The sequence below is a fragment of the Coregonus clupeaformis genome, chromosome 14, assembly GCF_020615455.1.
Source record: "Coregonus clupeaformis isolate EN_2021a chromosome 14, ASM2061545v1, whole genome shotgun sequence".
Taxonomy (NCBI): Eukaryota; Metazoa; Chordata; class Actinopteri; order Salmoniformes; family Salmonidae; genus Coregonus; species Coregonus clupeaformis.
Window position 1 is genome coordinate 22332355 of NC_059205.1, and position 20791 is coordinate 22353145.

General features: G+C 44.0%; 1 protein-coding gene across 1 annotated transcript in view; it reads left to right on the forward strand.

Moving 5' to 3' along the window:
• The window catches only part of LOC121581239 (DENN domain-containing protein 2A-like), a 77121-nt gene that overhangs the window by 14967 nt on the left and 41363 nt on the right, over nt 1-20791 (forward strand). Inside the window, exons 8-9 of the mRNA XM_041896728.2 lie at nt 575-684; nt 3986-4055. Of these exons, the coding sequence (XP_041752662.2) occupies nt 575-684; nt 3986-4055 (180 nt within the window). The remainder of the gene's footprint in view (nt 1-574; nt 685-3985; nt 4056-20791) is intronic.

A 20791-nucleotide genomic window follows, 5' to 3' on the forward strand; every position in this document is an offset into this window, starting at 1 on the left:
CTACCTCAAGTACCTCGTACCCCTGCACATTGACTCGGTACTGGTGCTCCCTGTATATAGCCATGTCACTTTTACTCTTTATTGTTATTCACTGTGTATTTATTCCTTGTGTTACTATTTACATGTTTTATTCTATATCTTTATCTTAACTCTGTATTGTTGGAAAAGGAAAAGGACAAATAAGTAAGCCTTTCACTGTTGTTTATGAAGCGTGGCAAATACAATGTGATTTGATTTGAATGCTTGGACAGAAAATGTGTCCTGACCTAGCCTCTTCTCCTTTTCGATTTGCAGATATAAAATTATGCTGCACAGGAATTCCACTTTGGGGAGTATAAAGATGTTTTACATTTTAAAAGGACAGGATAGTGAGCAATCTGTTGATAGTTCCACTTAACCTTAAAATTGGCTTAGCATTGGGTAATCCTCTCAGATCTGCAATGGGTCTTTGGGAAAGTGTTTCGAAGTTAACGGCTAAGGGTTGATTTGGGTCGGGATTAGACTCGGTTTTTGCTGGATTTAATCTTTTGACCCAGACTTAGTGTAATGCTGTTTTGCCCTGCTCTGTCTGCAGCTGGAGCGGAGCTTCAAGTTCATGAGGGAGACAGAGGACCAGCTAAGGATCATTCCCCAGTTCTGTTTCCCTGATGCTAAGGACTTGAAGCCAGTAGAGAACTACCCCAGGTCAGCAGGATCACACTCATAATACACTAATCTAATATAGCCTACATGTCTTTGTATTCATACACAGTTCTCATGTTTGAGAAAAGTGCTTTATAGATCAAATGTATTTAGCTCATTTTAATGATCTTGGATCTGTACCATACCTTACTCTTACAGTGAGGGAAAAAAGGATTTGATCCCCTGCTGATTTTGCCCACTGACAAAGAAATAATCAGTCTATAATTTTAATGGTAGGTTTATTTGAACAGTGAGAGACAGAATAACAACAAATAAATCCAGAAAAACGCATGTCAAAAATGTTATAAATAGATTTTGCATTTTAATAAGGGAAATAAGTATTTGACCCCTTTGCAAAACATGACTTAGTACTTGGTGACAAAACCCTTGTTGGCAATCACAGAGGTCCGACGTTTCTTGTAGTTGGACACCAGGTTTGCACACATCTCAGGAGGGATTTTGTCCCACTCCCCTTTGCAGATCTTCTCCAAGTCATTAAGGTTTCGAGGCTGACGTTTGGCAACTCGAACCTTCAGCTCCCTCCACAGATTTTCTATGGGATAAATGTCTGGAAACTGGCTAGGCCACACCAGGACCTTAATGTGCTTCTTCTTGAGCCACTCCTTTGTTGCCGTGGCCGTGTGTTTTGGGTCATTGTCATGCTGGAATACCCATCCACGACCCATTTTCAATGCCCTGGCTGAGGGAAGGAGGTTCTCACCCAAGATTTGACGGCACATGGCCCTGTCCATCATCCCTTTGATGCGGTGAAGTTGTCCTGTCCCCTTAGCAGAAAAACACCCCCAAAGCATAATGTTTCCAACTCCATGTTTGACGGTGGGGATGGTGTTCTTGGGGTCATAGGCAGCATTCCTCCTCCTCCAAACACAGTGAGTTGAGTTGATGCCAAAGAGTTCCATTTTGGTCTCATCTGACCACAACACTTTCACCCAGTTTTCCTCTGAATCATTCAGATTCAGATTGGCAAACTTCAGACGGCCCTGTATATGTGCTTTCTTGAGCAGGGGGACCTTGCGGGCGCTGCAGGATTTCAGTCCTTCACGGCGTAGTGTGTTACCAATTGTTTTCTTGGTGACTATGGTCCTAGCTGCCTTGAGATCATTGACAAGATCCTCTCGTGTAGTTCTGGGCTGATTCCTCACTGTTCTCATGATCATTGCAACTCCACGAGGTGAGATCTTGCATGAGCCCCAGGCCGAGAGAGTTTGACAGTTATTTTGTGTTTCTTCCATTTGCGAATAATCGCACCAACTGTTGTCACCTTCTCACCAAGCTGCTTGGCGATGGTCTTGTAGCCCATTCCAGCCTTGTGTAGGTCTACAATCTTGTCCCTGACATCCTTGGAGAGCTCTTTGGTCTTGGCCATGGTGGAGAGTTTGGAATCTGATTGATTGATTGATTGCTTCTGTGGACAGGTGTCTTTTATACAGGTAACAAGCTGAGATTAGGAGCACTCCCTTTAAGAGTGTGCTCCTAATCGCAGCTCGTTACCTGTATAAAAGACACCTGGGAGCCAGAAATCTTTCTGATTGAGAGGGGGTCAAATAATTATTTCCTTCATTAAAATACAAATCCATTTATAACATTTTTGACATGCTTTATCTGGATTGTTTTGTTGTTATTCTGTCTCTCACTGTTCAAATAAACCTACCATTAAAATTATAGACTGATCATTTCTTTGTCAGTGGGCAAACGTACAAAATCAGCAGGGGATCAAATACTTTTTCCCCTCACTGTATTAGGCTCATAAACCAAAATACTGACCTTGGAGACTATGTGGCCCAGCAAACATGACCCCATTGGCCCCATGTCGGTATTCAGTGGGCAAGGTGGGCACAGGCTAGCCCACAGCAATCCCACATCATCCCAACACACTAAGCCCACACCAGACCCAAACGGGCTAGCCCACAACAAGCCCAACACAGGCTAGCCCACACCAATCCCACATCAGCCCAACACAGGCTAGCCTACACCAGCCAAACAAAGGCTATCCTACACCAATCCCAAATCAGCCCAACACAGGCTAACCTACACCAGTCAACACAGGCTAGCCCACACCAGCCCAACACGGGCCAGACCAAGCCCAACACAGGCTAGCCTACACCAGCCCAACACATGATAGTCTACAACAGCCCAACACGGGCTAGCCCATACCAAGCCCTCACAGGTCCAAAACGGGCTAGCCTACAACAGCCCAACACAGGTTAGCCCACACCAAGCCTAACTCAGGCTAGCCCACACCAGCCCAACACGGGCTAACCTACAACAGCCCAACACAGGCCAGCGCACACCAAGTCCAGCTAGCAATATTTGTGGGGCATGATTTGCACACAGTTCTTTTCAGACAAGTTTATAGTAACTTTCCAGTTAAAATCTAACTTTTAAAAGTTCATATTATGTTAACTCATAACAAAATAATGTTGTTGACTCATCCTATACTTGTATTTGTGGGCAAAGCATAAATTGGAGGGGGAATAAACACTTTTTAAAAAAACACCTCAAACTTGTATCTCAAACAGACCATTTAAAAAATGCTTGCTATTTCCTCATAGATGAGCTGGCCAGTCAGCGGTCTACTCTGTTGCTGTGGAACGCCCACACCATTCCAACACAGAAAAGCTGCTTTTTAACATACTAACAACTATTTCACTCATATTGTAATTAGTTATTGGTCATATTTCATAGAAATCTAAAAACACCGGACAGTGACTTTGTGTTCTGTTGTGTGATGAGAAAATGTTTTTTGATCTTGTACACTGCCAATGATTTTAAATACTTAAGTGCCAAATGTGACATATGAGAAGTATGTCTTGGTTGTCCTTCTGATAAAATGTAACATGATCCTTTAATACCTTTACGTCTTGACAATTATGCAATGTATGAATGGAATTAAAATAAAATAAATAAATTAAATTGTAATGAATGAATTATAAATACATTCCTATGAAATTGCAAAGGCAATTGTGGCACATGTGGCAATATTTGTGTCCGCATTGGGCCCACATCGTTCTAATGTGTACGGGCTTATTTCATGCAAAGTGAGGGCTGCCCTCACCAGATATGGGCTGCCCACACTGGGTCACACTGGGCCAATGCCTTGGGGGCCAACGTGGAGCCGTTGAGCAACAGCACATTGGCCGAATGTGGGCAGCCTACATGGGGCCAATATGTTTGCCCGCGTTGGGCCCACATCATGCCAATGTGAGCATGTTTGCTGGGAGGTTTATATCAGAATCCAATAAGCATATTATACATTAATATATTGTATTTTATTTTCCCACAGTGAAATGTTCTCTTTTGTTTTGACTGGCGAAGATGGAAGCAGGAGATTTGGATACTGTCGTCGTCTACTGGTAAACAGAAACAGTTGAATGTATTTACCTTTAGCATGTATTCCTTCAGTACACATATACACTACAATACCAAAAGTGTGTGGACACCTGCTCGTCGAACATCTCATTCCAAAATCATGGGCATTAATATGGAGTTGGTCCCCCGCTCAACTCTTCTGGAAAGGCTTTCCACTAGATGTTGGAACATTGCTGCGGGAACTTGCTTCCATTCAGCCAAAAGAGCATTAGTGAGGTTGGGCACTGATGTTGGGCGATTAGGCCTGGCTCACAGTCGGTGTTCCAATTCTTCCCAAAGGTGTTCGATGTGTTCGATGGGGTTGAGGTCAGGGCTCTGTGCAGGCCAGTCAAGTTCTTCCACACCGATCTCGACAAACAATTTCTGTATGGACCTCGCTTTGTGCACGATGGCATTATCATGCTGAAACAGGAACGGGCCTTCCCCAAACTGTTGCCACAAGTTGGAAGCACAGAATTGTCTAAAATGTAATTGTATGGTGTAGCGTTAAGATTTCACTTCACTGGAATTAAGGGGCCTAGCCCAAACCATGAAAAACAGCCGCAGACCATTATTCCTCCTCCACCAAACTTTACAGTTGGCACTATGCATTTCGGGCAGGTAGCGTTGTCCTGGCATCCGCCAAACCCAGATTCGTCCGTCGGACTGCCAGATAGTGAAGCGTGATTCATCACTCCAGAGAACGCATTTCCACTGCTCCAGAGTCCAATGGTGCTTTACACACTCCAGCCGACGCTTGGCATTGCACAAGGTGATCTTAGGCTTGTGTGTGGCTGCTCGGCCATGGAAACCCGTTTCATGAAGTTCCCGACAAACAGTTATTGTGCTTACGATGCTTCCAGAGAACTTGGAACTCAGTAGTGAGTGTTGCAACAAAAGACAGATGATTTTTATGTGCTGTGCGCTTCAGCACTCGGCGGGCCCATTCTTTGAGCTTGTGTGGCCTACCACTTCGCGGCAGACCGTTGTTGCTCCTAGACATTTCCAATTCACAATAGCAGCACTTACAGTTGACCGGGGAAGCTCTAGCAGGGCCGAAATGTGACAAACTGACTTGTTGGAAAGGTGGCATCCTATGACAGTGCCACGTTGAAAGTCACTCAGCTCTTCAGTAAGCCATTCTACTGCCAATGTTTGTCTATGGAGATTGCATTGCTGCGTGCTCAATTTTATACATCTGTCAGCAATGGGTGTGGCTGCAATAGCCAAATCCACTAATTTCAAGGGGTGTCCACATACTTTTGTATATATAGTCTATCATACAGACAATAGAGTCACTGACAGGAAGTGGTTATTTATGATGTCGGCTGAGTAAATAACCATGATACTGCAAATAGAGATGGACTGGTGGGAAACAGTTATTCCCTGAGATGGATTCAGCTGAAATATGTGCATGTGTGTGCGCTTATGTGTGTGTGTGTGCTTTACTGTGTGTATAGTGTTGTAGATGCCTGCGTGCTTGTGTGTGTGTTGTTATTTCTGTGAAAACATCCTCAGTCTCTTTCACCCTGCTGAAAAAAACAGCATAGACCAGCATAAATTTCAAGCTGGTCCATGTTGGTCTATGCTGGTCAGTGCTGTTCGGATGCTGGTCAAACTGGTATGACCAGCTGGTTATGCTGGCAGACCAGCCTTCGTTGTGTTTTCGCTGGTGACCAGCCTTTGTTGTGTTTTTGCTGGTGACCAGCCTTCGTTGTGTTCTCGCTGGTGACCAGCCTTCGTTGTGTTCTCGCTGGTGACCAGCCTTTGCAAAACCAGCATCAATTCACATTATGCTGGCTTGCAAAGTTATGTTTAATTCCTATTGGAATCCAGCCAGAGTGGATTCCCACAATCTACATTCAGAATAGAGAGCAATAGTAATGGCTTTTTTCTTTGTAGGCACTAACTCTGCCATGGCTCGTTGGCTAAAGCCTATGGAGAAATTAATGTTTTTTTCGTAGGGTTTTTGGATAAACACGGAAAATAAGATCTGTGGTAAACACAGGTTTAGGAGATCTTATGAGTTTTGTTCTATGAGATTATCTTCATCAGCTAACATCACTTTTAGTGAATTTTGAAACATTTACGTAATCAAAACATGCACATGAAGCACATCAAGGCTTCATAATTCATAAAGGTCATGTTAACTGACTGATATTATTTCATAGAACGAGCCTGTGTTAAAGGTGAACTGCACTCACTGATTCCGCATGTGTTTCTTCCGGTGCTCATTAAGAAATGCAGCGGCTATTACTGAAGCCCAAACGAGTTGTCTTTGGAGTGTGCTTTAATGTGGGTGTTTCTTGGGTGTGTCTTTGCCATTCAATCACAACAAACAAACAAAGGCAGTAGTGAGTAACTTAGTGAGAGCGAGGTAAGCGAAGCTAGCTTTGCTATGGGAGTTAAGTTTTGAAGTTGAGGACTTCTCCTCTCCTGACTGACTCACCATCTCAAGATTATGTTATTTTTAGCCATCCTGACAGCAGCTAGCTAGCTAGCATAGCTTGGGGATAGGTACAACTGGCTAGCCTATCTAGCTAGCTGATATTTCTCTGTCAAATCACAGTTATGCCAAGATAGCAAGAAGTACCAGTGTCTGGAATGTGTTTCATGAGACACTCGTTCTACAACACCTTCCTACTAAAGTAGCTTGCAACTTGAAGTTTTATCAGTCATGTAAAGACATGTTACAGTGGAAACAATATGAACTGTCAACACAATATTCTATAACTGGCTAGTTCTATAACGATCTCATCTCTCCTTACGTCTGCTGTTAGATCTTTCCCGGGGGACAAATCCCAGGACTAATATCCATACAGGTGTAGGCTACATGTGGACATTTCACAAACATGGCCAGCTTGAGTGTAGTTAAATCTACATTATAGCTTATTTACGGCAGAAAATATTTTGTATTAATAACACAAATGCACCCATCACTTTTTTGTTGATACATTTTATCAACAAAAAAAGTGATGGGTGTGTTTGTGTTACAAATACAAAACATTTTCTGCTGTAAATAAGCTATCATATAGATTTGCTTATAAAGACAGTAATGCTTACTTTGAATGAAAATAAGTTGTGTGTAGAGTACAACCGCAGATAGAAACCTTGTTCTATCTCTACACACAATGACATTTTTTTGGTGAACCAAATTATTTTTTAATCTTCAACATAGAAATGCTACCAAAAAGAATTTACTGAAACTTGTTACAAATGACGGAGTCATCCATGAATCACCAAACAATATTTTGAAAGAGGAAGCAAAAGTACTTTAAGCATGTGTTTTCATTTCAGACTCCTCCACCTCCACTAACCGAAGTTAATTGTATGGATTTTTTAAATTGATAAATAATATAAAACTAACAGCTGTACAGAAAGACCAAATTACAGAAGAGGAACTTCGGGATGAAATTAAAGCATTTAAGTCCGGGAAAACTCCAGGGCTGGATGGCATACCAGTGGAGGTATACCAAACCTTTTTTGATATACTCAGAGGACCGTTAATAGCATGTTTTAACCACTCCTATAAAAATGGTAGATTATCAGATACTCAACAAGAAGGTCTAATTTCATTATTACTGAAACAGGATCCAAGTCGTGAATATAAAGATCCAGTCCAATAAAGAAATTGGAGGCCACTTGCACTTCAGTGTTGAGACGCAGAAATTCTAGCAAAATGCATTGCGCATGGAATTAAAAAGGTATTGTCGGATATTATTAATCCTAATCAGACAGATTTTTTACATGGACGATACATTGGAGATAATTTAAGACAAGTACTTGAAACAATAGAACACTGAAAAATCTGGGAAACCAGGCCTGGTATTCATAGCTGACTTTGAAAAGGCTTTTGATAAAGTACGACTGGAATTTATACACTACTTGTAAAGAGTTTGGACACACCTACCCTATTCAAGGCTTTTTCTTTATTTTTAAAATGTTTTACATTGTAGAATAATAGCGAAGACATCAAAACTATGAAATAACACATAGGGAATCATGTAGTAACCAAAAAAGTGTTAAACAAATCTAAATATATTTTATATAGGGAACAAGAAAATGCTCATCAAGAAGCGGCACTCCTAGTGGCCGGGGACTTTAATGCAGGCGAACTTTAATCCCTTTTACGTCATTTCTACAAGCATGTCACAAGTGCAACCAGAGGGAACTCCACACACAGAGACGCGTACAAATCTCTCCCTCACCCTCCATTTGGCAAATCTGACCATATTTCTATCCTCCTGATTCCTACTTACAATCAAAAACTAAAGCAGGAAGTACCAGTGACTCGCTCAATACAGGTCAGGGATGCTACGCTACAGGATTGTTTTGCTAGCACAGACTGGAATATGTTCTGGAATTCATCCAATGGCATTGATTAATAAGTGGATCGACGACGTCGTCCCCACAGTGACCATACGTACATATCCCAACCAGAAGCCATGGATTACAGGCAACATCCGCACCGAGCTAAAGGCTAGAGCTGCCACTTTCAAGGAGCGGAACACTAATCCGGACACTTATAAGAAATCCCACTATGCCCTCAGACGAACCATCAAACAGGTAAAGCGTCAATACAGGACTAAGATTGAATCCTATTTCACCGACTCTGACGCTCGTCGGATGGCAGGAATTGCAAACTATTACAGACTACAAAGGGAAACCCAGCCGCGAGCTGCCCAGTGATGCGAGTCTACCGGATGGGCTAAAAGCCTTTTATGCACGCTTCGAGGCAAGCAACACTGAAGCATGCATGAGTGCACCAGCTGTTCCAGACGACTGTTTGATCACGCTCTCCATAGCCGATGTGAGGAAGATCTTTAAACAGGTCAACATTCACAAGGCCGCGGGGCCAGACGGATTACCAGGACGTGTACTCAGAGCATGCACGGACCAACTGGCAAGCGTCTTCACTGACATTTTCAACCTCTCGCTGACCAAGTCTGTAATACAAATCAAATCAAAATATTTTTGCCACATGCGCCGAATATAACAGGTGCAGACATTACAGTGAAATGCTTACTTACAGCCCTTAACCAACAGTGCATTTATTTTAAATAAAAAAGTAGAATAAAACAACAAAAAAGTGTTGAGAAAAAAAGAGCAGAAGTAAAATAAAATAACAGTAGGGAGGCTATATATACAGGGGGGTACCGGTGCAGAGTCTCCCGAGTGTCGCAGTGGTCTAAGGCACTGCATTACATTGTTGAGGCGTCACTACTGCCTGGGGTTCGATCCCAGGCTGTGTCACAGCCGGCCGTGACCGTGAGTCCCATAGGGCGGAGCACAATTGGCCCAGCGTCGTCTGGATTAGGGGAGGGTTTGGCCAGTGAGCTTTCCTTGGCTCATCGCGCTCTAGCGACTTCTTGTGGCAGGCCGGGCGCCTGCACGCTGACTTCGGTTGTCAGTTGAGCAGTGTTTCCTCCGACACATTGGTGCGGCTGGCTTCCAGGTTAAGCGAGCAGTTGTTAAGAAGCATTGCAGCTTGGCAGGTCATGTTTCGGAGGACGCATGACTTGACCTTTGCCTCCTCTGAGCCCGTTGGGGAGTTGCAGCGATGAGACACGATCGTAACTACCAATTGGATATCACGAGAAAGGGGGTAAAATTACAAACAAATAAATAATACTTTTTTTTAAGAACAAGATTCATCTTTTTAACTCTGGCAGTCATGCTGAATGCAGATTGTGGAATCCACTCTGGTTAGATTACAATAGGAATTTAAAACCCATTTGAGTCGATGACCGCACCACCGTTGAAATCTATTTAGCATAATACAAATATCCCAGTCAAAATCTGTCAGTTTAAATTAGAGATATGTTTTTTTGCATGGGCTGTGTCTTAATCCACCACATCCTCCGATGTTGCCCTTCCTCATCTGCGGTGAAAGGTGGCAGAGCTAGAGCGGTGTTTGTCAGACCATGAGACATACCGAAAATTGGTCTTCTGACCAAAACGTATGTAGCATCCGAACGGTTTGTCATGGTTTTCTAAGCCAGAACCCAGAAGCAGACCAGGACAAGGTGAGTTGAACGAAGGTGAGTATTTATTAACAGATTCAAAAGACGATGCAGAATAATCCAGGGGACAGAGCGGGCGGCGGAGATGAGTTGGTGGAGGTGCAGTGGCAGATCCAATAATGGCTCGGTAGCCGCCGACAACCAGGCAGAGGTTGGGTGAAGGTTCCGGGAGAATGACTGTAGATAGAAACAAACGGAGGTAAGTACACGGCAAGCCAACAAGGTGCAAAACAACAAAACTAACGCTAGTAACTCAGAGGCTGATACGCTGACAAACATACTGTTCATGGCTAACGATCCGGCAGGGAATGGATGTCAGGTCAGAGCTTATGAAGGGTGATGATCAGGACCAGGTGTGCAGATCGCTGATGAGATGCAGGTGCGGGTAATCGGGAGATCTCCCGCCTAGCAACGTCGCCCGGCAACCAGGCAGGGAGCGTTCAAGAACCTTCAGGAAACAGGAGATTCAGAGCAGAAAAAACGGCAACACAGGCAGGAACCGACTCAGGACGCAGGGTTCATGACATGGTTTGCCTATAGACTATTATGATCCCTCTGTGGAAAGCTGAGACTCTCACGAATATGATGGTGTGTTCGTGAGAGCCTACGAACCCCACAAACGTCACGGGACTAATCTGAAGTTGGTACAGTTGATCTGCTAACTTCTGTCTGTAGCGTCCGAACAGTTTGGGCTACACACTGATATGACCCCCAGATAGTTCTTTTTGGCCAACTGTGAGAGCTAAATGTCATTCATTTTCATCATGTTAAGTTTGTACACTGCAAATTTCAGTTTTCCTTCAATAGTTTTGCACGTTAAATATTTTAATATAAAATGTAGAACATTATAAAAAAATTATAAGAAGATGGTAACTATCTCAACATTGGGATATTCATAGTAATGTATACTCTTGTGTAAACCATATTAAAGCTACAAAAGTGCCGGTGATCAATTTTAACATGGTGACAATACAACGAACAGATGAACCGGAATGACATTTACTCTCACGGGTGGCCAAAAATAACTATGAAAGCCACGCCCCCACTAAGCCATGTATCCAGTCTTCTGATCTGACCCGGTGGATCATAGCTCAATAACCCAGCAACAACAACCCAACTTAAAGAAAACAATGGGTTGTTTGTGACCCAACTTGTTGGCTCAAAATAACCCAATGTGTGTTCTGTCCAATATTTACACAAATTGGGTTGTTTTTAACCCAGATTTTTTTTTTTTGAGTGCAGCTGGTGTTTCTTCTACACAACTCCTGTAAGCAACAGTATTGGAGACAGAGTGAATGGTGATAGAAACCCCAAGGGGTCGTATATTGAGCTGACCACCGACAAGATGCCACGTCTTGTATGTGGATGTGTTTCAACAGAGGTCTTGAATTGAAACGTGTCAGTCTCAACACACCAGTGTAATCCTGGTAAGTCATCTATATCAAAGTACAGCTCTCTGGTCACCTTGGATTCTTTCCTTGGGAATAGATGTCAACACCACACAACTATTGGTAATCCATTTTAACAAGTAAAATCCTCCTTTTGACAGCATAGCAGTCAGGTCCAAACACATCAGCTCCAAAGAAAGTCTTACTGTCCTCAGCATTGTTCTTCAGCATATAGTTTGACCAGTTTGGCAACAATGTCGTTCAAAGCAAATGCACCAGCATCCTGTACGCCACAGGGTCCTGTGTGACATTTCCATCAGGCCACCACAGAAAACAAATGAAGTCGACACCCTTCACTGACACCTTCACTTGGTGGAAAATGGCTTGTATGTCTGCCATTGAAGCGACAGGTTCCTCTCTGAACCTTGTCAGGAGAGTATTTGTGAGGTCTTGACCTTGTAGCAATTGGCTGTTCAGGGATGTTCTTCTGAAAACTGCTCCACAGTCAAACACCACATCTCTATATTTTACCATCGCTGTGGTTCAACTGATGATCTGGCACAACCTCAGCATACCCTTTGTCAATAACGTCAGTTAGAAAAGCTGTGTATTCTTCCTGATACTTCTCGTATCTTTTAAACGTTCTCTTCAAACTGCACTCACTGCTCAGAAATACAGCGGTTGTTAGGTATGGTGATGTCATCACTCTTGAATGGCAGGACCATACAGCAATGTCCCTCCTGAAGTATAACTGAACAATCCATTATTTCCATAAACTTCAGGTCCTCGCTTGACATCTCTAGTTCTTCCTCTGTGGATTTCTCATTAAAATCATGGTTATATTGCGCCACCAACAACACTTCTATTTTGGCGACAGAGATCAACCTAAAAGCAAGTATCCATTCTTCTCCTTGCTGTTTTTGCCTTCTCTTAAAGGCCAATTCATGACCCATCCCAATAGGGTCAAAACGGCATAAGGTCCATTGTCTCGACTATTAATAATCTCCCAGGGATCCAATGTGCCAATCAGTAGGTCCACATCTGCATTAAGGTGAGGGATCTGGACACCAGCCATTGTTTAACATCATCCACCATTTTTTGTCATTTGATTTCAATCTAGTTGTGAACCACACATCCTGTTTTTCACCCTCATTGTCAGGTAGAGGTAGATCCATAAACTGACCATGCATTTCAAGTGCATCATCACATAGCTTCAAAAACACTTAGAGTTGCTTTGAACCTGTCACGATCGTTGAGAGACAGGTCAGACCAAGGTGCAGCATGGTATGCGTACATGTTTATTAAGACGAATAAACACTTGACAAAATAACAAAACGTGAAGCTCAAACAGTGGCTACACACAACAAGCCAAACACACAAAGTCACAAACAAGATCCCACAACTAAGGTAGGTAACATGGCTGCCTAAGTATGATCCTCAATCAGAGACAACGGTCGACAGCTGCCTCTGATTGGGAACCACACCCGGCCAACATAGATATACAAAACTAGATCAACACATAGAAATGTACACCCTGACCAAACCAACTAAAGACAACCGGCCTTTCAAGGCCAGGGCTTGACAGTACCCCCCCCCCAAAGGTGCGTACTCCGGCCGCACCAACCTGACTCATTAGGGGAGGGTCCGGGTGGGCATTAAGCCTCGGAGGCGGCTCCGGCTCCGGGCGTGACGACCTCTCCCTCTCTGCCTCCCCGTTGCACCCCTGGTCTGGTCTGGACCTCGGCGCAATGCTTCCCCTCTCCTTCCTCCCACGATGCACCAAGCCCTGTCTGGACCCTGGTGTGGGAGGCCCCGACCCTGGAGAGGGGCTAACGTCTGGTCCTGGAGTGGAGCCGCTGACCGGCGCTGAACTGGACCCTGGTGGATCGGACTGCTCTGGCTCCGGAGTGGAGCCGCTGACCGGAGCTGGACTGGGCACCGGTGGAGCGGACTGCTCTGGCTCCGGAATGGAGCCGCTGACCGGAGCTGAACTTGACCCCGGTGGAGCGGACTGCCCTGGCTCCGGAGTGGAACCGCTGACCGGAGCTGGACTGGGCACCGGTGGAGTGGACTGCTCTGGCTCCGGAGTGGAGCCGCTGACCACAGCTGGACAGGGCACCGGTGGATCGGACTGCTCTGGCTCCGGAGTGGAGCCGCTGACCGGAGCTGGACTGGGCACCGGTGGAGCGGACTGCTCTGGCTCCGGAGTGGAGCCGCTGACCAGAGCTGGACTTGACACCGGTGGAGCGGACTGCTCTGGCTCCGGAGTGGAGCCGCTGACCGGAGCTGGACTGGGAACACGCACCACTGGTCTGGTGCGAGGAGCAGGCAAGGGTCGAGCCGGACTGGAGACACGCACCACTGGTTTGGTGCAAGGAGCAGGTACGAGGCGTACCGGGCTGGCGACACGCACCACTGGTTTGGTGCGGGGAGCAGGTACGGGCCGTACTAGACTGGATACACGCACCACTGGTTTGGTGCGGGGAGCAGGTACGGGGCATACCTGGCTGGCGACACGCACCACTGGTTTGGTGTGGGGAGCAGGTACGGGCCGTGGTGGACTGGATACGCGCCCCACTGGTTTGGTACGGGGAGCTGGTACGGGGCGTACTGGACTGGATACGCGCACCACTAGTTTGGTGTGGGGAGCAGGTACGGGGCGTACCGGGCTGGCGACACGCAACACCGGTTTGGTGCGGTGAGCTGGCACAGACCGTACCGGGCTGTGGAGGCGCACTGGAGGTCTGGAGCGTAGAACTGGCACAACCCGGTCCTGGCTGGATGCCCACTTCCGCACGGTACGTGTGTGGTGTTAGCACAGGACGCACTGGGCTGTGAATGCGCACTGGAGACACAGTACGTAGAACCGGCGCAGGATATGCTGGACCGAGGAGGCGTACTGGAGACCAGGAGCGTTGAGCCGGCACAACCCGTCCTGGCTGGATGCCCATTTTCGCACGGCACATGCGTGGCGCTAGCACAGGATGTACTGGACTGTGCAGGCGCACTGGCGACATAGTGCGTTTCTCCGCATAACACGGAGCCTGCACAGTCACACGCTTCTTAGCGTGAATATGGGGATTTGGCTCTGCTCTGAACCCTGGCTCCGCCAACCACCCTGTGTGCCCCCAAATGTTTTATTTATTGGGACTGCTTCTCAGGCTTTCTTCGTGACCGAGTCCTTTTAAGTCGCCGTTTCTCCTCCCTTGCTGCCTCTGTCTGCTCCCAAGGAAGGTGATCCATCCCAGCCTGGGTCTCTTCCCATGTCCATGATCCCTTACCATTTAATATCTCCTCCCAAGTCCATGATCTCTGCTCCTCCTGGGCACACTGCTTGGTCCTTGTTTGGTGGGATCTTCTGTCACGATCGTTGAGAGACGGGTCAGACCAAGGTGCAGCGTGGTATGCATACATGTTTATTAAGACGAATAAACATTTGACAAAATAACAAAACAACGAAACGTGAAGCTCAAACAGTGGCTACACACAACAAGTCACAAACAAGATCCCACAACTAAGGTTGGCAACGTGGATGCCTAAGTATGATCCCCAATCAGAGACAACGATCGACAGCTGCCTCAGATTTGGAACCACACCCGGCCAAAATAGATATACAAAACTAGATACATAGAACATAGAAATTCACACCCTGACCAAACCAACTAAAGACAACCGGCTTCTCAAGGCCAGGGCGTGACAGAACCTGACATATTCACATTGTTTTTAATGAGGTCATCCATTTAACATTATTTTACTTGCTTGAGTCAATTAATTTTCTTCCTTTCTGAAGATTGTCAATGTACAATTCCAAGCCTTTTGCAGTCAGCTTAATGGTATTTTTTTCTTCCATATGATCCATTTCAACCTTTGACTTACTATCGTTACCATTCACTTTTCTCAGAATCTTGAGCAGCAGATTCAATAGCAGCAGTAGCAAGAAGATACGTTTCTTTTTTTAGCCATATCTATTTCAATTTCAACTTCAAAAGAATCACAAGCGCACCAAAGAATGGCATTTTAAATTGGGTTTGATTGCAATCCACAACAAGCGCATCCCAAAAAATATCCAATGCATAAATCCACAAAGTCCATTATTCACAATCAAATGCTTACGAATGCCCAACGATCCAAAATATATTGGAGACACAACCAGCCCCTTTAATCACTTGCAGCAACTTAGTAGTAACCCAATGCAATGTACAGACCAATGCTGTTCCAAACGTAGCCATATGCAATAGAGAATGAAAAAGATACACCCACTGGTTGTCTTCTTGTGTCTTACCTTCAGCTCCGTTGGCATTCTCCTTTGTGAGTCAGCATTTCAAATCACAATGTCGGTGTGTTCAAACTATCCATGTGCTGGTGCAATCAATCAATGAAACGTTTTCAGAAATCCAGCGGTACATAATTCATCCAAATCCAATGAATTCCAATAAATCGAGAATAGGTTCTTACTTTAAAGCAGCTCATGCACCTCTCTAATTCAGAGGGGTTAAATGCGGAATACACATTTCGGTTCAATGCATTCAGTTGTGGAACGGACTAGGTATCCCCTTTCCCTTCCCTTTTGTTGACAATTTGCTTCGGAAAATCTAAGAATTCTAAGTAGCTAATGTCACCAGGTGAGTTGATGGTAGCAAAAGGACTTGTTATTTGCGCCCCTCAAACATGGCAAAAATGGTTACCTTGAACGAATGAATGAATGAATGTTGATCCGTAGAGTTGACTGTACTAATCCTTTGTATCTTGTTTGGTGTTTCTTGCGTTTTCTTGCATTCAATTGCTTTGGTTTCATTGCGGTAAGAACTGTGAGCTCTTCCACCATCCACACACACACACACACACACACATACACACACACACACACACACACACCATACAGGGCCTTCAGAAAGTATTCATACCGCTTGACTTATTCCACATTTTGTTGTGTTACAGCCTGAATTCAAAATGTATTTAATATTTTTTTTTTCTCATCCATCTACACACAATACCCCATAATGACAAAGAGAAAACATGTTTTAAGAAAATTTGGCAAATGTATTGAAAATGAAAGACAGAAATATCTCATTTACATAAGTATTCACACCCCTGAGTCAATACTTTGTAGAAGCACCTTTGGCAGTGATTACAGCTGTGAGTCTTTCTGGGTAAGTCTCTAAGAGCTTTCCACACCTGGATTGGCAACATTTGCCCATTATTCTTTTCAAAATTCTTCAAGCTCTGTCAAATTGGTTGTTGATCATTGCTAGAGAACCATTTTCAGGTCTTGCCATAGATTTTCAAGTAGATTTAAGTCAAAACTGTAACTCAGCCACTCAGGAAAATTAACTGTCTTCCTGGTAAGAAACTCCAATTATTCCTCTAGGATTTTGCCTGTGCTTAGCTCCATTCCATTTCTTTTTTATCCTGTAAAAACTCCCCAGTCCTTAATGATTACAAGCATACCCATAACATGATGCAGCCATGCTTGAAAATATGGAGATTAGTGCTCAGTAACGTGTTGTATTTGATGTGCCTCAAACATAACACGTTTTATTCAGGACCAAAAGTTAATTACTTTGCCATATTTTTTGGCAGTATTACTTTAGTGCCTTGTTGCAAACAGGATGCATGTTTTCAAATATTTTCCTTCTATTCACTCTGTTAATTAGGTTAGTATTGTGGAGTAACTACAATGTTGTAGATCTGTGGTCCTCTGTAGCTCAGCTGGTAGAGCACGGCGCTTATAACGCCAAGGTAGTGGGTTCGATCCCTGGGACCACCCATACACCAAAAAAAATAAATGTATGCACGCATGACTGTAAGTCGCTTTGGATAAAAGCGTCTGTTAAATGGCATTATATTATTATAGATCCATCCTCAGTTTTCTCCTATCACAGCCATTAAACTCTGTAACTGTTTTAAAGTCACCATTGGCCTCATGGTGAAAAAGTGGTTTCCTTTCTCTCCGGCAACTGAGTCAACAAGGATGCCTTTATCTTTGTAGTGACTTGGTGTATTGATATACCATCCAAAGTGTAATTAATAACGTCACCATGCTCAAAGCGATATATATTCAATGTCTGCTTTTTAATTTTTTACCCATCTACCAAAAGGTGCCCTTCTTTGTGAGGCATTGTAAAAACTCCCTGGTCTTTGTGGTTGAATCTGTGTTTGAAATTCACTGCTCAAAATGAGGAAAATGTCAAGTGGTGTGAATACTTTCTGAAGGCACTGTACATTCAAACACCTTTGTCTTTATAGATCACCTGATGTGTGTTTACCACCACCATTTGTATGCCCCTAGTGGTTGGGAGTGTAATTGCCTGAATAAGACAATAATATAAGATACACCCAAATTGGCTCCAAAAAGTTGTCACCTAATGTTATAAGCTTTCTTGTAATCAGAAAAGTTCAGTGAAGGTACAGTGAGCTACTGGCAGCTAGTTGCAAGTATGTTACTGTGCATTTTACAATAACTTACTAACATCTGGTTGCTAGATAGATAATGCAAAATTCACAGCAACTTCAAGGCAACTAACATCCATGATGTTACTGTGAAATGCACAGTACCCTTTTAACAGTGCAGTACTTTAATATCACATGCTCTTACAAAGATTGCAGAACTTCGACAACATAACCATCCACTTAAACTGGTAACACTTCCACTGACAGTTGGCACAAATATACATATATTAGATCATGCCCCCAAATATGGTACATTGCCCCCACCTACATTTCAAAGCGCAGTGATGATTGTGCCTTACATTCAAAATATTGGGTAGAAAAATGTACTGTTATACTAGATTAACTGACCAGTGGCATGTGAGTTAAGTTCCAAATATTAAGTTCTGCTTTTCTGATGTATCAAATACTTACAGTGGGGGAAAAAAAGTATTTAGTCAGCCACCAATTGTGCAAGTTCTCCCACTTAAAAAGATGAGAGAGGCCTGTAATTTTCATCATAGGTACACATCAACTATGACAGACAAAATGAGAAAGAAAAATCCAGAAAATCACATTGTAGGATTTTTTATGAATTTATTTGCAAAATATGGTGGAAAATAAGTATTTGGTCAATAACAAAAGTTTCTCAATACTTTGTTATATACCCTTTGTTGGCAATGACACAGGTCAAACGTTTTCTGTAAGTCTTCACAAGGTTTTCACACACTGTTGCTGGTATTTTGGCCCATTCCTCCATGCAGATCTCCTCTAGAGCAGTGATGTTTTGGGGCTGTCGCTGGGCAGACCAAGGTGCAGCATGGTATGCGTACATGTTTATTAAGACGAATAAACACTTGACAAAATAACAAAACGTGAAACATCAACTCCCTCCAAAGATTTTCTATGGGGTTGAGATCTGGAGACTGGCTAGGCCACTCCAGGACCTTGAAATGCTTCTTACGAAGCCACTCCTTCGTTGCCCGGGCGGTGTGTTTGGGATCATTGTCATGCTGAAAGACCCAGCCACGTTTCATCTTCAATGCCCTTGCTGATGGAAGGAGGTTTTCACTCAAAATCTCATGGTACATGGCCCCATTCATTCTTTCCTTTACACGGATCAGTCGTCCTGGTCCCTGTGCAGAAAAACAGCCCCAAAGCATGATGTTTCCACCCCCATGCTTCACAGTAGGTATGGTGTTCTTTGGATGCAACTCAGCATTCTTTGTCCTCCAAACACGACAAGTTGAGTTTTTACCAAAAAGTTCTATTTTGGTTTCATCTGACTATATGACATTCTCCCAATCCTCTTCTGGATCATCCAAAAGCACTCTAGCAAACTTCAGACGGGCCTGGACATGTACTGGCTTAAGCAGGGGGACACGTCTGGCACTGCAGGATTTGAGTCCCTGGCGGCGTAGTGTGTTACTGGTAGGCTTTGTTACTTTGGTCCCAGCTCTCTGCAGGTCATTCACTAGGTCCCCCCGTGTGGTTCTGGGATTTTAGCTCACCGTTCTTGTGATCAGTTTGACCCCACGGGGTGAGATCTTGCGTGGAGCCCCAGATCGAGGGAGATTATCAGTGGTCTTGTATGTCTTCCATTTCATAATAATTGCTCCCACAGTTGATTTCTTCAAACCAAGCTGCTTACCTATTGCAGATTCAGTTTTCCCAGCCTGGTGCAGGTCTACAATTTTGTTTCTGGTGTCCTTTGACAGCTCTTTGGTCTTGGCCATAGTGGAGTTTGGAGTGTGACTGTTTGAGGTTGTGGACAGGTGTCTTTTATACTGATAACAAGTTCAAACAGGTGCCATTAATACAGGTAACGAGTGGAGGACAGAGGAGCCTCTTAAAGAAGAAGTTACAGGTCTGTGAGAGCCAGAAATCTTGCTTGTTTGTAGGTGACCAAATACTTATTTTCCACCATAATTTGCAAATAAATTCATAAAAAATCCTACAATGTGATTTTCTGGATTTTTTTTCTTCTCAATTTGTCTGTCATAGTTGACGTGTACCTATGATGAAAATTACAGGCCTCTCTCATCTTTTTAAGTGGGAGAACTTGCACAATTGGTGGCTGACTAAATACTTTTTTCCCCCACTGTATGTCATGCAATAAAATGCAAATTCATTACTTAAAAATCATACAATGTGATTTTCTGGATTTTTGTTTTAGATTCCGTCTCTCACAGTTGAAGTGTACCTATGATAAAAATTACAGACCTCTACATGCTTTGTAAGTAGGAAAACCTGCAAAATCGGCAGTGTATCAAATACTTGTTCTCCCCACTGTATATGTATATGTTCCACCTCAGGACAAGGGGCTACAGTCCATTACGGATTACAAAGGAAGACCAAGCCGTGATCTGAACAATGATGCCTCTACCAGATGAACTCAATGCATTTTATGCTCACTTGGACAAAAAAACAACACAGAGCCGTACATGAGGGCCCCCACCGACCCAGAAGACTGGGTGATCTCACTCACCGAGGCCGACTCTCGCAAGACTGTGGGAGCGGACGGTACACAAGGGCACGTTTTCAGAGCATGCGCAGAACAGCTGGCAGGCATATTCACTTTAATTTTCAACCTCTACTTGTCCCAGTCTGTAATCCCCACGTCTCAAGCTGACCACCATCATTCCTGTTCCTAAGAACTCTAAGGCTACCTGCCACAATGACTACCGCCCTGTAGCACTCACATCTATAATCATGAAGTGCTTTGAAAGGCTGGTTATGGCACACATCAACTCCATCATTCCAGACACCATAGACCACATGTGCCAAACTCATTCCACAAAGGGGCAAGTGTCTGTGTGTTTTTGCTCCTCCCTTGAACTTGACTGATGAATTAAGGTCACTAAATAGTAAGGAATTGATTGATTGTCTAGGTCGTAATTGAAA